The sequence below is a fragment of the Dendropsophus ebraccatus genome, chromosome 5 (assembly GCF_027789765.1).
Source record: "Dendropsophus ebraccatus isolate aDenEbr1 chromosome 5, aDenEbr1.pat, whole genome shotgun sequence".
Taxonomy (NCBI): domain Eukaryota; kingdom Metazoa; phylum Chordata; class Amphibia; order Anura; family Hylidae; genus Dendropsophus; species Dendropsophus ebraccatus.
Window position 1 is genome coordinate 111,479,657 of NC_091458.1, and position 18,953 is coordinate 111,498,609.

General features: G+C 38.7%; 1 protein-coding gene across 14 annotated transcripts in view; it reads right to left on the bottom strand.

The window, feature by feature from the left end:
* Positions 1 to 18,953, bottom strand: part of DMD (dystrophin) — a 1,858,252-nt gene that overhangs the window by 410,528 nt on the left and 1,428,771 nt on the right. For 12 of the 14 annotated variants that reach the window (XM_069970999.1, XM_069971008.1, XM_069971005.1 and 9 more), the window contains 2 exons: positions 15,390 to 15,562; positions 10,318 to 10,474 (listed from right to left, as the gene is read on the bottom strand). In XM_069970999.1, the coding sequence (XP_069827100.1) occupies positions 10,318 to 10,474; positions 15,390 to 15,562 (330 nt within the window). Of the gene's footprint in view, positions 1 to 10,317; positions 10,475 to 15,389; positions 15,563 to 16,350; positions 16,432 to 18,953 lie in introns of those variants that run through there. The other 2 variants (XM_069971012.1, XM_069971011.1) reach the window with 1 other exon arrangement.

Genomic DNA, 18,953 nt, shown 5'->3' on the forward strand with positions numbered 1-18,953 from the left:
ACATTGGAATCATGTATGTAACACTGCGCAAAAAATACGAAGGAAATGTGTGAACATTGCCGTAAACATTCGTAAAGTGTTCGCAAATATTTGTAATTCGCAACTGCGGAGAGTGGCATTATACTGCGATTTTGGGGTGTTGGGTGCACGCAGGCATGCTCCTCCTGATGTCACAGTGTCATTCCGGAGGTGTTGGCATCATTTAGGGAGGTTTCATGGGGGACTTCCAAGTGGTCGAATTTGGATTTCCAAGTGCCGAGATTTTTTTCCCATAGACTATAATGGGATTGAATATTTGTTCGAATAGTCGAATATCGGTGCCTACTCGATTTGAATTCTCGAAAGTCAAATATTTCACTACTTGCTCATCTCTAATAATTATATATACTCTTCTGTTAAATTACTCATATTAAAAAGTATTTGTCTTGGATGGCTCTTTGGATGGACTTGAGCATGCTCAAGTTGTGCTCATGTTTAGTCTTTACCAATGAAGGGCCACCCAGATCGCACTATGTCACTCTTGTCCCTCGGTTTCATTAAAGTGAATACAGCAAAATGTAATACTATACACAATCTGAGGTTAGAACACAATGATACCAAATTTATAGTTTTGTTGTGCTTTGTTTTGGGGTACATGTACTTTGCAATGTTCGTGCATGAAGTATTCTTTACTCAGGCAGCATTCCCTGTGTGAAATCAATATTATTTCTTAACAGTTAAAAAAAAAAAAAAATGAGGGTGCTTTTTTATATTTGTAAATTTTTATTTTTAACTTTTTTTTTTAAAAGACATACTTTAGCCCATTAGTTCATGACCCAGTTGCATTAATAATTCTCTGGAGGGGTAGCTAAAAGGAGATTGGGGACTGCCTATATGCCATTGACACTTTTGACTGTGACATCCAAGGGGCTAACAGCTGGGACCAAAGTTATTTCAGTAGTAGTCAACTGCAGTTAACTCTGTGTATAAAGTGGGTTCAGTTGGGTTTCTGGCTGTGTATGGAACTGCAGCATTGTCTTATTCAGTAGAATTGAGTCAACTGTAGTTCAGCGCACAGCTGGGTAGTCAGAAGGGCCACTGAGTAGCAAACCCAATAGGATGTAGAGCTACACTGGGGGAACATTTATTAAGTCAGTTTTTTATGCCGGGCTTGCAAATGTCCCTGCAGCTCCAGCGCTCAGAGGATTTATGTAGCAGGCACACTGCTTCTACATAAATCCTGTGCGCACGGAGCCCTTTCGTGAGAATTAATTGAAACCTATGCCAGCCCAGAGCTGGCGTAAATTTCACTATCATTCGGCTTCCCCCCCCGAAAAATGATAAATGCGGTGCAAGCAGAGGCTACACCCCCTGTAACGCCCTCTCTCCGCCCCACTGCTGCAGGAGGCGCAGATGGGCCTGATGCGAATATTTTTAAACCGATCCATCTGCGCCTAAAAAGGCATTTTTGCCTTTTAATAAATTTCCCCCTAGGACTGTATCCTATACAATTTTACAATAATTGGAGATCCTATATGTCCAGAGTCTTTACCAATCATAAAGGGATGGCATTATGTTATGGTTAATCTTGGGCAAGTTTAATATGGATAATGTTTGAGTTTGAATCAAACCTGCAGGCCCCCCATTTTTCCAATAGGATTTTTGGATTTGTAAAGAAGTATATATTAATATTGTAGCAGGTAAATGCAAAAATGCTATAGGAAAGTACAAATATGTTTATATATTTCATGCATTACTTGTCATATAGGTTTACGACCTTCAGACTATCTCCAATTTGCTGTTAGAAAATGTTAAATCCATGGACATGATAGACTCCTGACATAGGGATTATCACGGTTACATTAATTAATTCATGAATTATCTATATCTCTCATCATAACCTGGCATAAACTTTTACAAATACATCTAAAAAGCTGCAATTATGAGCCAACTGAGGTGTAATGCTACAATGCTTAGACTCCAGGCTGTTCAGATGCATCTCATCTAACCAGGAGCATTTATAATTACTCCATGGACTTGCTGGAGGCTTTGGGGCAGCCAAATGGAAGGAGCTATGTGTTACTGTGTTCTGCAGTTTATTTGCTGCACTCCAGATTTGCCTAAGGCAGAATGATTCAGAGAGATCGCTATCCTATCTGCAGGGAGCCAGCAGATCTGCAAAACAGCATGAAAATGCTGCCTCTCCCATATATTATATCGGTATCATTCATCATTTTCTTTCAACCTCTTTCAACTGTCTTCCGAAATCCTCATTTTCCTTCATGGTGTCAGCCCAAGTCTACAATAATTCTCACTGCAGCGTCAATGATCTTTTCAGATATGGAAATGTAAAACTAAGTATTGATCGTGTTACATATCATACTGATAAAAACATAAAACTTAATTCATAATAGATTTGCTTCCAAAACTGTTAACTATTATGATGTCCATTAATCAGAACCTATACCTGTACAGCCATTGTAATGAAATCCATAATCTTTATCCTTGTTAGGGTAGTATTACCTGGGCCGATGGGGGCCCGATAATAACAGTAAACGAGCACCGATCTGCTAGATCGGCACTCGTTTACTGGGCCTACTACATGGCCAGATAATCGTTTAACAAGGGCAGCATGGACATTGTTACCAATGTTCTTGCAGCCCTTGCTGAACTAGCATACATTAGCATACATTACCTATCCCGGGTCCTGGGCTTCTCTCGTGGTCCGCTTCTCTCAGAGTCCTGTGCGCTGCAGCTTCAGCCAATCACTGGCCATGGCGGTCCGGCCTGTGATTGGCTGAGCGGCCTATCAGCTAAGACAGGCTGCTCTGAAGCTGCAGAGCGTGGGACCCGGGGAGAAGAGGAGCCCTGGACCGTGGATAGGTAATGTATTTATTTAGCAAATCGTCAACCGCCGGCCACGCAATGCTATTACACGTAGCGGTGTGCAGTAGGTGGCCGACAATTATAGGTCAGAACCTAGATCAACGATCAGCCGATGACAACGATCGGCTGATCGCTGTGTTTATCACAAGGAGCGATATTCGGCCGGATAGGGCCAATTATCGTGTAATATTCTGTGTAATATTACCCTAAGTGTTACCCCCGGCTAATCATAGGACCTAGGCTTTTATCTGTCAGCGTGCCACTATTACCTGCCATCATTCTGATTTCTCTCTATTTTACTAAAGCTTTGTGCCAAAATACAGTTAAGATTTAACCCCGTTGCTAAAGGAGCTTCATCTTATGCAACACTATACTCCAGTCACTGGCTTAACATGTTTCACGGAATGTTGACAACAGGGCCATCCCAAGCAGGGGGGAAAGAAATTATGATGGAGAAGAAGGGACAAACAAATACATCCTCTTTGTAACTTACTTAGCCGCAGAGTCTCAGCTTCTGTGGCACTGTGTGTCTCTTGGTCGGTATGGTACTACTAATAGTATCAGGATGCTGGGGTGCCAGGCCAATCACATTCCACCAGCTGCATACTAATGCCTGTAAGTATGGTTTGCAGCATCACTAGCATTGCTGATATTCTGCTATAAAGGAGAATTCCTGCCCCACGCCAGATTTACTCCCGCAGCTCAGGAGCTGGTGTAGATTTTCACCATGGTTTTTACCTGCTAGCAATTTGCAACTGAATAAAATAATGGCAACAACAATTTGCCCCTAGTTATTGGAGTATTTGGGTGATGTGTAACTCTGTGAGTAAACAAACGCCCAAATGAGGTCTCCATAATGTGGAATTGACAGCCACTGTTATAGATTGTACTTTAGCCTCTCTACACTTACAGGGTATCTATGGCTTTGGTGCACAGATCGGTGATGTGGCCAAAAACTAAAATCTCTTGTGACCAGAGGCAGAAACAGCTACAAAAGTGACCCAATTTGTCAATATGCACCCTATAATCACAAAAATTCTAAAATAGTAACAGTATTATATGCACTATAGTAACTCTACCTCAGTTTACCTTATATCAAATACAACCACACAATACTGAGTTTCAGTGGCAAATCTATCTTTATTATATACATTTTAAAACATCATATATTAAAAAAGAGAAACCATACATTAAAAAGATAGTGCTACCTGCCCACCTCACAAAGTGCATATGTCAGGGCATCACATCCAACAAATCATTATGAGGTTCTTACATGGTAAGCAAAATGCAAAATTGTAAACTACTTGGGACCCTGATCGCATAAGGTGCTCTAAGCTACATGTGGTTACATAATTTATGGCATATCCCACTATCCTTCCGGGCCATATTTGCCCTTCTATCTATATAAAACCCCGCAAAGGCTTGGGACAGAGTAGACAATTTACCTACGAATATTTGTCAATCACACCCCTCAGGACGCCACCACCCTGATGAGCGTTTCGGAGTATTCATCCGGGGGTTTACAAAAGTGACTGGCAGAGCAGAGAGACAATAGCTGCTTGCTCTGTCAGTCCACTGTATCTAACTATAAGGGCCCATTAGAAGCCACAGTATACACTGCAGTACATAAGGGGTTAAGCAGAAGGACACAGGAAACTGTTATCTTCCCTGTGCATCCCCGGGCCCCCCTCCTGCACGGGCCCCATAGCAACTGCCTCTATGGTAGCTACGCCACTGACTGCTGCCCATTTTGCACCAAAACCCCCAGTGTTTTTTTTTTTTTTTATTAGTTCCCTTTAATTTTTAGCTATAAAAGGAAATAGTAATACATACAGCGAATCAGAATTATTCTCACAGCAATATTGCCTTTACCTCAATAAGGTATTTTCTTGTCCGTTTATAATTTTTAAAATGACGTCCGTCATTTTGAGTCCAAAATTACGTCTGTTATATTGAGGACTGGCCGCCCGTTAGTGCAATGACTGCGGTCGGAAGATTATTCTTGTTTGGGTTTACTCATTGGCCTTTGGGTGTGTCTTTAATTGAAAAGTCCATTGAATTAAATAGTAAAAACGGAGAAAGGACGGTAAAAAAAAAACAAAAAAAACAACTAATGTCCACTGTTTGCAAAAGCTATCCGAAAATAATTGACATGATCATTATTTTGATGTTCGCGCAGACAACATCTGTCATTTTATACACTGTATGCGTTGGACGTCCGTCATTTTATTGACTTTTACGCATTACACTGTAGTCAGTTAAATCATAGCAATAAAGGGCGCCTTTTGAAATCGAAAAAGTAGACACCTTTTCTCTTTTTTTTTCGAACATAGCCTCAGGCAGTTACACATAAATATAGACCCTTCGAGTCCCTAAAAAATTCTGTATTGTTCTGCTCTTTTCCATTCATGTGGAGAAAAACCTCCAGTTGCATATATTAACAATCCTTATTTTCCACCAGCTGTGTAACAGAGTATAGCTTTCATGTAGTTTCATATATGTTATTTTATTCCCACTCTCTCATGATAGCGTTCAAGCTTCTATAGTTTTACACTTTACTTTTATGTTACATTTTCATATTCTCCTTCCATATCTTAAGTTTCTTTCTGTTAGTCCCATTTGTCTTGTCATTGTTTTATACATGAGTTCTCTGCAGTTGCCTCAATGTTTTTACGGCACTCTGCCAATTCTACAGACCTTCATTATTTATGGTTGTTTGTGGGTTCTAAACAAGACAGAAATGTAATTGTAAAATTTGGGCTTTAATTACCGCAAACATAATAACTAGTGTACAGTATTCTGCTCATTGTTTAATTTTTCCATTTACAGCTCAAAATTGTTTTTGATCTTTCAGATGGAAACTTGAGGTTACGCTGTCATCTTTAAAAGGTTCAAACATTCGTTTTTCGCATCATGCTTCTATCTTATTAAACCACTCGGCATATGGCAAACGTGCTTAATTTTGCAAAATTGTTTCTCTGCATCACAGTTTATCTATCCAAGCAAAACTACAACATGTATGGTTGTGCTCATTGTCAACGTATTTCTTTGTTTCTTATGTGTCATTCATATAACCTAGAACAGTTAGACCCTTAGAGGACACAGACAAAAAGGATTTCATGATACTTCTGGATTCTAGAATACATTTAGAGCAATTTGAGGATCTTTGGAAAATAGTCTACTGCAGTAAGTGCCCTTCTGGCACTACCCAAATTCCCTCATCTGCTGCTATGCAGGCACATGGGCTGTGCACATTTCTGCCAGTTTGATAATATAGATATCAGCATCCAAGGGATGACAAAAGCTCATGGCTTGCATAGAGATGAAGCAATTCTAGCTAGTGTCTTTCTCAGATCCGGAATTCTTTTACAGACAGAAGTGTGGGCAGCAATTTCTGGTATTGTGATTTCTAACCTTATCCAGTAATTGTCTGCATGAGTAGTTAATTTGTACAAACAAGCTGCAATTGTGCAGAGGACAGGGAAGAAACTTACAATATGACCCATAACAGGTGTTTCAGTGTCATTTTGCAAGGAAAATGCATTTCAAATCCCTGCAATTCCCCTTCTTGGAGTTACAAGCAATTTCTACTGAACCTATAATCAGTATAAATCCCATCCAAAATCTATTTCAGCTACAGGAGTGTCAAGTAAGAAAAGTGCCAATCATTTTGTTCTGGCCTTTACTCCCAACAAAGGAAATAACCTACGATAATGGTCCAGAAAGATATACAGAGCACTGAGCCTCTGTTCTGCACACACTGTGATGTCTAATTCTGAAGATTGAATCAAAACGCCAATATCCTAAGAGTATTTCTTTTTTTTTTTTTTTTTGTTACTTTTTTGCTAGTTAACAGCAGGGATTTCACACAAAAACATTCATTGTTTTGCGGATCTGTTCAGTAACCTCTCTGTTCATGAGATGAAGAAGACAGTGATGTATTAGGGAAGATTATAATCTTATTGATCATTGCTTAGTGGTGGAAAACAATAAGAGCAATTGAAAGTATGTTTGGTCCTGTTGTTTCATTCTAGGGCAATATACAAAATGTTCATCACATGCGAACAGCGTGGATATAAATTTGGGGCGGCTTATATCCGGGGTCAGACAGATATCAATATGATATAACTTCATGGGAAATGGAGCAAGCATCAAAGATGTGTTTATACTTTTTGTTCTGTCAGAGTCAGGGAAACAGAGGGTGGTATGGAAGCAGCTGCTTTACTTTAAAAAGTATGAAGTTCTGAAAATCTAAATGCTAGGGTTTACCTTATAAATGGAGTCAGCACTGCAGTTAAAAACCAGTATAGGTTTGTGGATCCAAGGTGGTCTATTAGATCAGGGGTATAAAAATGGTGGCCCTTCAGCTACTGCAAAATTACAATTCCCACCATGCCTAAATAACCAAGGCTTTGTCTTTGACTGTTGGGAATTGTAGTGAAACAGCTTGAGGACTGCCAGTTTGACGCCCATGGATTAGATGAACTCATATGAACCCTTCATTTGGGACACAGAAAGAACTGAAGAACATATACTATTGTTTTTTTCCCTCCTTGCAATATTGTATGAATTTGGACAAGCCTCTGCTTTTACATTTAGCAGAACACTGTTTCTAATTTAAAGGTGTAGTAAGGTTGTAAAGAAAAGTAAAGAAATAGTAGCAGGATAATCTCTTATAGTGCCCAAAGTAGGAGTATTTGCCTCCTCCTTCTCAGTTGCAGGTTACAATAAGACACTCACTAGTTTATATTAAAACCCCAAAGCAGTATCAGGGGCCCAAACATGTGTAAATAAAAACTAGCCCCAACTATGAGTCCTAGCTATCAATCAAGACCCGTAAAGGGCTGTCTGGGGAAAATAAAACATGCTAGTCAACGGGGTTGTGCAAAAGTAGCAAAAAAGGTGCCACTCACCTGTCCTTGTCCAGGGCAGAGCTTACCGACTCCAGTTGGTTTCCTGTGTCTCCTTTTTCCTGTGACATCATCGCCCACACAGGAACTGCCTGTTCAGCCAATCAGTAACTGAGGTGGGACAACACTGCAGCAACTGATGGCTAAGCTGGCAGTTCCTGTAGTGTTGAGATGTCACAGGAACCAGGAGATAGGGGAAATCAGCAGGGGACAGGGAGTGGCAGCTGTGCTAAACTGGCGCTGGTGAGTGGTACTTGTTTGTTATGTTTGCACTACCCACTGCTGCCCAGTTTTTTTGTTGTTTTGCCTAGTAAATCTCTTTCAATAAATAGAAAATTATGTAGATTTATATGATTAAAACATTTAGCAAATTAATTTTAGGCTACAATCACACATGCCGAATCCGCAGCGGATTTCACGTAGCGAATTTGCTGCTACGGATCTAAGGCCGGTCATTCTCAATGAGAATACACACTCAAATGAGGATTGACATCCCGCTGCAAGTATGTAGGGAGACCACCCCATTAACCACCCGGCAGCTGGAGCATACTTTACCTGCTCCACGATCCGGCTTGCTTCGGGGGCTCCCGGCTGGACGTCCTTCTCAGCCAATCAGTGTGTTGCCCCACCGCAGCACACTAATCGGCTCAGCGGGATGTCCTGATGCTAAGAGGCCCAGAAGCAAACTAGAGCGTAGAGCAGGTTACGTATGCTCCGGCTAGCAGGGGGTAATGGGGCGGACTCCTTACATACTCGCAGCGGGATGTCGATCCCCCTGCGAGTATGTTTTTTCATTGAGAATGACCGGCCATAGATCCGCAGCGGACCTAGCATGGGTGTTTGTAGTCTTACATTGTTAATATATTGTAATTTTGAGGTACTTGGAGTTGGTAGTAAAGATTAGTGCAACTCAGGCATGCTTGAGTCCAATTGTTCGGCATTTGAATATCAGGGTGCTTAAGAAGTTAGCTGCCATCCTAGGGGGTACAGGAAAACATGGACAGAGAATATGGCTGTATCTATGTTTTCCCAGGTTCCCTGGGGCTGCATCCAACTTCTTAAGCCACTGGTATTCAAATGCTGAACGATTGGTACCAAGCATGCTTGAGTTGAGCTTGTCTCTAGTTGTTTCATTTCATTTTCTCTGACTCCACCCTGAATTAACTCCATTACTTTGGTTGTAAGAACAAGAACTTTCCTTTATTGCAAACTGGCCTTCTATATGTCCACATTCTAAAACATTAGGCCACCAACTCCCTAGGACAGCCTCCGATGTATGTTTAAAAGTGTATTACAACACTAAAGAAAATTAATAACAGCATATCTAAACAAAGGGCTATGACTGAAGGACATTGAACTGCATAACATTGTAGAAGATGAGTGAACAGCACTAGTTTTTATTAGTGTTGAGTAGAAAGGCCAGACTTTTCAGGTTGAGCAATGTTTTCAAAACCCGATGGCTCAGCATTTTACTCCCCAAGGCTGCAGAAGTTGGATGCAACCCTAGGAAGTCTTAGAAAACTTGGATAGAGCCTATGGCTGTACAGTTTAGCCCCTCCGCTCAACATTAGTTTTGATAAATGTTGGCTTTTTCAGATCAGTTTTAATGGTGTTGGCTGTAGGTTACAGCACTTTCATTTTTAACAGGACTTTTTAAAATTAATTTTTGAGAAAAAAAAAAAAGCTGAGATCTTTGTTAAGGCCTCACACATTGTAAAATATCTTTAACCTTCTAGACCCCTGGAATTTTTGGCTTATGTTTTTCCCTCATTACCTTCTAAGATCTAACATTTTTATGTTTTCACTGACACATGGGGGCTTATTTTGCCAGAAAAGTTGTACTTTTTACTAGTATTCTTTATTTTACAATATAATATATTAAAGCAAGGACTATGAATGTGCATCCATAACTGTCTGCATTTCCAGTGATGGACACACACAATGGCTTGTTTGTTGTTGTTTTTTTTTGTTTTTTTGTGGCATGAATCATGGCCCCAACACTAATCTGTAACACCTACAGATGGGGGTGGTCTTTATGAGTTTTTTACTGCATCACTAATGTTGGACCAGTTTAGATTAACTCAAAACTAAATGAAAAACCATTTAGGCTATGTTCACACTACGTAAAACTACGGCCGTAGTTCTCGCCGCAGAACTACGGCTGTAGTTTTGAGGGGTGGAACATAGACTTATTTTCAATGGGATCCCGGCCGCAGCGTACACACATCGTATGCGCTCTGGCCGGGATCCCATGCGGCGCCGGAAAAAAATGACATGTCAGTTTTCTGCGGCCGGAATTCAGTTAATTCCGGCCACAGGAAGACCTGTCAGTTCACACAGTGAAGCGAGCGGGAAAGATCCCCCGGCCGGTACTAAAGATGATCCGGGCCACGGTGTCACGGAACGTTGTGTGAACATAGCCTTAAACATAATTATTTGCCAATATATGGCATACACTTTTGAAAAGAGAGTAAAGTTTTATCCATAATCAAAATCAAAAATGCCTTTTAACATTATATGAGATAGTGCTTAAACCTCCTACCCGATGTGTGTCAATCTGGCTTTGCACTTTGGGAACATCCCCACCAATGGGCTCCTGCTGCTTTAGCTCCTCGTTCTTCAGCTGCAGCCATGCAAGAAGCTCCTGCAGAGAGATGTGTAATCGCTTCCAGTGCTCCTTGCTGGCTTCTAAATGAGACCTACAAGACATTATGCATCACATTATTGTCAGGGGGAGAAAGATCATGACAGATGTACAGCTCATTTCATACTGATACCAGTCTCTTTTAGATGAGGAATAATAATTAATGTATGAGCTGCTCTTTGATGAGAATTTATTGCTGAGAAAAAGAGGCAGCCTCACAAGCCAAGTTACAGCAATTAGTAGGCATAGTTTAATGGCCGAGAATATGAAATTATGAAAACAACTAAATATAAATTAAATTGGTCACTAAAGACAATTATTTGGGAAGTTGGAAGAAGAAAACAATATACTTATCTCTAATAATTAATCAACATATACAGTGTAGATAGATAGACAGATAGATAGCAGAGACTCCGAAGAACTCCAAAATGTAGTAAAAAAAATCAAATAGTGTCTTTTATTCTATACTGATATGCAGCAATGTACACCTGTATTGGTATGCTACTACATTTTGGAATGCTGCAGAATTTCTGCTAACAAGTTTGAAAAAAGGACCAGGGTGAGGTCACTTTACCATTGGCACCCTGCTTACTATAGTGGTGAATCATGCGTGCGCTTTCATAAATAGATATATAGAGATATAGTCATATATATATAGTCATAACTCAAGATTTATAGTTAACAGCAAAAGTGGTTACAGAAACGTTAAGTTCACGTGTGCACTTAAAAAGCATATTACAATGATTTAATGTTCCTTAAAGGGGTTATCCAGCGCTACCAAAACATGGCCACTTTTCCCCCTACTGTTGTCTCCAGTTCAGGTGTGGTTTGCAATTAAGCTCCATTTACTTCAATGGAAGTTTCAAAACCCCACCCAAACTGGAGACAACAGTAAGGGGAAAGTGGCAATGTTTTTGTAGCTCTGGATAACCCCCTTTAATATACATGAAAGGATCATATGTATAAAGCCTGTGCAGCAGCATATCGGCTGTTCTGCACTACAGAGGCATCAGAGCTCTGCATCTCACCACATAATGTCTTAAAGGGGTTATCCAGCGCTACAAATACATGACCACTTTTTCCCCTACTGTTGTCTCCAGTTTGGGTGGGGTTTTGAAACTCAGTTCAATTGAAGTAAATGGAGCTTAATTGCAAAGGGCTTCTGAACTGGAGACAACAGTAGGGGGAAAAGTGGCCATGTTTTTGTAGCGCTGGATAACCCCTTTATTAGTGCAGTCTTAGGCTAGGTTCACACCATGTAAAAATGATGTCTGTCTTTCATAATGACAGCCGCCATTGAGCAAATAACACTCGTTATTACAATGATAAGAAAAACAAAACAACAATATTAAAGATGGCTTCATTGTTACATATTGTGAACTGAGCAACACCAAGTTACTCTTCTCTGTCTTTCTGTAATATTCCATCGGAACACGCAACGTTTAAGAAGAGATCAACACTACCACTCTTAATACTGACTAGCGCTCACCTCTCACTCTTGTAGCAATAATCTGGTTGTGCTCTAAGTTTGAATTCCTATAAGCATTCTTCATGCATAGGGAATGTAAAAAGCTACTTTGGTAAGTAGCACTTTTTCATCTGCAATAATACTATTTGAACATGGCACGACTTTGTTTTCTGTTGGATCTTGGATGGATTCATGTGAATATAACCTCTGTGTACCTCTATAGAAAAGCAGAGGATATAGTTGTACAACATAGACCCAATGACTTCTCTGAGTGTTATACTGTACTGTATTACAGCTCACAAACCCAGAACTTGTAAAGAGTTGAGCTATGGCTTTGTGCATGAGGCACTAAAGACATTCTGCATGACAATAACCTATTTGCTGATATTTAAAGATCTTCTGATAAGGAGGAATGTACATTTTAGATGCAGTCCAATCCACAAAACAAATTCCTTAAATATATTATATTGTGTACACTGGTGCACTACATATTATAAAACAGGAACACAGAAAAAAAGACAAATTTGGTCAGCTTTCCTAGAACACCATTCACACTAGGCAGGAGCATGTTGCTATGGCTGATATTGCAAACACACAAAAACACAGGAAAATGCTACAGCTCTCCGCAATGGCAAGATACAGACCCACTACAGACATGAAAATACTTAAAAGCAGCCCCCCAACTGCTTTAAAAAAAAAAAATCACAAAAACAATGAGGCTCTTGGTTACCATTTGGAAACATTGTAAACCACCCCACCAACAATAAGGTGGCCTCATGTTTAGGGCAGACCCTACACTGTACTAGCCTCTCCATGGTATGTAATACGCCTATGCTCTGGCCATGCAAGAACAATCTTAGGGTGCGTTTACACACAGAGATTTATCTGACAGATTTTGGAACCCAAAGCCAGAAATGGATTTGAAAATAGGAGAGATCCAAGTCTTTTCTTTATGACCTGATCTCTGTTTATAGTCTGTTCCTGGTTCTGGCTTCCAAAATCTGTCAGATAAATCTCTCTGTGTAAACGCACCATTATACCCGCAAAAGAAATTACACCACCTGGGTGGGATGGGTGGAGTGCACGACCAAGTAGAAACAACTACTCCCCCCATCTGGAACACAGAAAAAAATACAATTTTGGTCAGCTCTCCTAGAACACCATTCACACTAGGCAGGAGCACGTTGCTATGGCTGATATTGCAAAAACACACACACAAAACACACACAAAAACACACACGAAAACACAAAAAAATGCAACAGCTCACCGCAATGGCAAAATACAGACCCACCATAGACATGAATAGTTTAAAGCAACCCCCAACTGCTAAAAAAAAAAAACCACAGTAAAAATAACAATGCAAGTTTCACTTGCAGCGGCCATAGTATGAAGTAGGTTTTTGTAATGACTGAATGACAGACATGATAGTGCAAGGCTTTTTATTATTATTTAGCCATAACAAATCCCTAGATATCTGCCTTATAGTTATAAACTTTTTGTAGATTATCTCACAGAAGACACCTGGAGATGCATGACTAGCCTCAGTACCAGGAAAAACCGGGCAGATGCCAGAGCCCATGGCAATCAGGGTAAACATGCTCTCTACTCATCAGGCTAAAGGTGGGATACACAGGGGGCTCAATGTGACTTTTTTTTTTTTGGCCAAAGGGTGTTTCATGCATCTGGATTCATCTCTGGAGATAGTGACTACAATGACAGGCAAGAAACTCTTGTCTGTCTTTAGGTTTTAACCCTTTGTATCTGTAGTATTTAGTATTTGTTATAAAAATGTGACGTGCTGTAGAGAATTGTAAAGTGCTGTACAATTTGTTGGCGCTATATAAAAAGTATTACTATAGATAGGCATACATTGCCCCTTGTTATTTTTATTGCCTTTTACAACCAGCACAAATAGCCAGTGTTCCATCCTCTCTATTCTAAGTAACATTACGCTATCTCCCTGAACTACCAGCTATACATGACATCAAGTGCAAATACTAAAGAGAAAAAAGAAGATTTCCAGCCAGTCATCCCTAATTTATTAGCACTTGTGGATAAGTATATTTAGATAACTAAATGCTTTCCAGGAAAGACACATCTCCCACGTGATTCTTCAACATTGTAGATTAATATTTACACTTTAAAAAAAAAAAAACTCTGGTTTTTAAATAATTTAAAAACATGAACTCATATGAAATTTATGTTATAAAAAGATGATAAAAAAAATCCTCTGGAGTTGGCAACTAGTTGCTTGGCAACTGTATTAAAATAACCTATGACTTCATGCTATGAACAGGAATGTATAGCATTACACTGATTTAAGGTTTAGAAGAAATAGAAAAGACGGCATCATGTCTGCATTTATAGCTGGCAAAATACAAGGCAAACGTAAACTGTGTCCTGCATTTTACAATAGTTACAGAGGCTTAACATAAATTTCCTTGGAACGAGTTCAAAATCTATAACAGGTGTCTTCCCATGTAGCAGGGGGGTCTTTGGACTAAGACATTAGGGTCTGGGTGTAATTTTGGCTCCAGGGTCTGGGTGTACTGATACCTATGCACCAGATACCATCTATCTATCTATCTATCTATCTATCTATCTATCTATCTATCTATCTATCTAGATACACCCCTTCATACTCACATACATTAAAGGAGCTACCTGATTTAGACCATATCTACTTATTATATGGCTGCAATACAACTTGGCTTGCTATATGGATATCTTAAAATCCACCATGTTGTACCAGGGTGGCTAATATAGACAGGTAGCTATACAACATTAATAAATCTAACTCCATCAAATCGTGCAACCATTTTATATCGACTGCAACACCAGGGCACAGTATGGCAAATTGCGAATGGTACAGGTAAAATGCTTGAAGGGAATCTGTAATGCCCTGGCCGCTTGCCAAGCTGATTGCGCCGCTGGATAGATCTAAATGAAAGCATTCAGAACATACCTTTGTCGCCTATGTCTCTGTTTTTATTTTCATAAACACCTTTATGAAGGCTGTGAATGGTGACAAATAGGCGGAGCCTATTATTCCCTGGGCCTTAGAACTGCTACCTCTCACTGTGGATCACAGATTCACTTTAAATTAACATAATAACACAGTCTCAGTAATGGAAGCAACAGGTGAAATAATGTCACAGAGGTGTTAGTAAGCAGTAAAGGTAGTTTCCAGGTGAATTGTAGAAAACAAGAAAGAAATCTAAGTTACCCTTAAATATATATATTACATGGCATAAATCATCATGGATGAAATGTAACTGTGTAACATCTATATTTTGGAGAGATTTCTAGTGAAGCATAGTTTTATTTAGAATCACTTTACTATAGTTTTTTTTTTTTTGGTTGTTTAGCAACTCTAGGCATACTGTACGTAATCTGGCTTGAAAACAATACAATAATATAATGTATAAAGCAAAGTCCTGTCCCTTCCGGAAGAAAATAAATAACCTCAACCCTAATTTTATAACTATTACTGTCCAGTACCTGATATTAAGGGACTTTTTCCTGAGCTCATTCCATCGGACGTTCATATTATCAAGCCTCCTGTGCAAGAGAGAGCCATCTTCAGACCCTTCCAAAGATTTAAGGATTTTCTGTCCATTTTCATCCAAAGAATGGAACACTTCTGTGTGGGCATCAATGTCTGCTTGCAGTTCCTAGTATAAAAGAATTTAATATTGTATAATAACTCTTTTCACCAAATATTACTAGTGTAGGACAATAACTCATCTCTTATCACACGTAACAGCCTCAGAATATCATGAATCTTTTACACACGTGTGGAATAGTCTTTTCTATAAGGTGAATATTTCACATTGTTTAGTCATTTAAGTGAATGAAGATAAAACAAGTAATACATAAATCAGAGGTTAAACACCAACGTTAGAGCAAGGCTTTTAACTAGAGCTTTTAGCTTTTAAGTATTTACATGGGCATGAGTAAAAATCTTGAACATAATTGAATATAAAATATTAAATTATTCAAAATCACATTTTATTCAATCCAAATATAGTTTTTAATACAAGAAGTGATGGTACAATGGAGTGAATTTGCTACTTAAATGCAATTCCAATAAAATAATATATGAACAAATAGATGATCTTTCTGACGAATTATTACATCATCCTAGATTTATTATGGAACTATCTAACTGAATGTTATAGCGTTCTGATATGTGCATGATTGTGATCCTACCTATAGCACTTGTTCTATGTAGAACATTTGAAAACTGTCAAACAATAGAAAATTGGTTTCTAGCTATAAAATAGCAGTACTACATTTAGTTTAGAATAACATTAGAATATCAATGTCTCAGTTATTGCTATAAAAATAAATTGCTATAATATCTATTAAAATTGTGCAAAGCCAAAATAGTTATAGCGAAAGCAACATTATTATAAGTGTGTTCACACAATTTGTTAGTAAAGACAGCAAGTCGTCTAACCTTCACATTATATTTCCTCCTATGCAACATGCTTTGTAGACTGTAAGATCACTTGTACTCAGAGGCAATTGCAAGACAATTCTGAACTTGATGGTGGAGAAGTCACAATTCTTGTTACATAATGTTCTCAAGAACATTTTCCAAAGCAAGATCTCATAGTAGAGACAAATGAATACTTTGTATTGTGTCAAGATTCTGATCACATCCCCAAGTGTAGGATGAGGCAATGGCATAGCAGGGCATATGGAAGGACAAACCTTGTTTTTAACTGTTGTAGCAAGAACACAACTGAATGCAAGTGTGAATGCGATAAGCCCTCTGAAATACTCACGTCTACATTTTAATGAAAGGGTTAACATATAGTATACAACACTGCATGATAAAAAGGGGCCCAGTTTTATTTTTTTCCCTCTCATCTGAGTGTGCCAATTGATGCCAAAGGAAAATTCTTTCACAGGCCTGCTGGCATTCCTCTCGTCCTACAATACTGAATAGATTCTTTGTATTTGAATGAATCTTTATGTTTATATGCTTCTGTTGTGACTTTCTCTTTTTATGGCTTTTATTGGTCAGATAAAAAGAAGTACAGTTTAACTTTAGAGACACTTTAAAACATGCTGCACAATTAAGTCAAATTACATTTTAAGATGTAACAAACTCAAGCATGCATATGATTCTTCAGGGATAATTTACATAGTGGCATGGTTTGTAAGGCTGGAAAATGACATACTGTAGGTATATCCAGTTCAGCCTGTCCTGCAATGTTGATCCAGAGAGAGGAATGACCTTCACAAGGAAGATAATTCCTTTCTGACTCCAATCAGAATCATCCCTGGACCAACAACCCACCTCTAGTCACAAAGTAACCATAACTTCTAGTACAAGTCACCCAGACACTCAGGCCCTTCAATTAATTCATCACAACAACTTCCTCTTCCTAATGTTTTTACAGTAGAATCCCTTTGATGTTGTTGTAGAAGACCTTTGTTTCTTTATATGTAACAGATACTTCCTTATTGGACTTTCAGGTTTTCTTTCTGCATGTGTTAAACGTAAAAATCCAATTGGATTTATAGAGAAGGATCTTCCTAAATGTACACTCCAGTGGTTTTCATGAGTTCCCTGCATAGGGAAGAACTCACAGTATGTCCACATACATGGATAACAACAGGACATTCCCTATACAGGTTCCCAGATGGGTATGAAACTGCTGCCCTGGTTATAAGATATAGACAGGGTTAACATGATCCCTGACTCAACAATTGTGTCAGGGAGAGCGGTTAAGTTAACTAGAACATTGAGTTTAAGGCGTCATTGTGATCAAGTTAACAGAGGCTCCATATGTAGGTCGGTAGGAATTTTGGGGACCTCCACTCTGGGTTACAATCTAGATTTATAGAGTCACTTTACAATAACTCATTCAACATGAAAAAAAGAACCTTCAAAAAGTGATGTATAAACTTTATAAATATTTTGTAGTCTCTGCCTAGTGTATTCGAAACTTCTGGTTCAATACTTTTTATTAGATTTTCTCCAACATTTTTAATACAAAATCAAATTGGTATTAAAATAGTTTCAAAAACAAAGCACAATAGTGCCAAGATAACAAAATATAGTAAATGATATGAACATTCATGAATACAAATATTCATAATAACACAAGAAAAGAAAGGAACTTTAGGTGTGTATGTTCTCCAAAATATCATGAAAGGGTATAGGAATGCCAACCATTCAGGGAAACGCATAACATTCAGGTAGGATAGTTGTTATATAGTGATGTGTATCCAAGGGGCTCAAAGACTCCAGCAATTATCATAAGGGGAAAAGGAGGCCTGGAATTTATGATATTCCATATATTTGTCTAAACTGACTGTAAGGGCCCTATTCCACCAGACGATTATCATTCAGATTATCGTTAAATCGTTTGAATCTAAACAATAATCGTTCGGTTGAAATGCAGTTAACGATTAACGACCGAATGAGAAATCGTTGATCACTTTATAAGACCTGGACCTATTTTTATCGTTGCTCGTTCGCAAAATGTTAGCAAATCATTCGTATTGAACAAGACGTCGTTCGGTCGTTCAAATTAGATACGAACGCAATAGCAAAGAAATAGCGAAGAAAAAACTATCGCAAATACTGTACGATCATAAGTAACGATTATCGTTCCATGGAAATGAGTGAACATTTTCAGGTCTTTCGCAATATCGGTAGTTTGAAATCTTTAATCGTTAATGATTATGCAAACGATAATCGTCCGGTGGAATAGGGCCCTTAGAAGGAAACATAAAGGAGAATTGTACCTGGGTTCCCAAGTACTTTTGAAACGGGCAAAGGACTGGGATCATAGGGCTATTACTTTCTCATATATGAAAGTTGTGTTAATAGCAGCAATTACTTCCTGTTTTGTTGGAATATTATCAGACTTCTAGTACCTTGTTAGGACAATTTTGAACAGAATAAATAGTTTACATGCTAACATTTGAAAGGATTGGTGAATACCATTTATACCAATGAACAAGAGCACTAATTGAGGATTCTTTTCATTAAATGAAGGGCATATTGTAAGTTTTTGAATTCTTGCCAGTATGGGTAAGTTC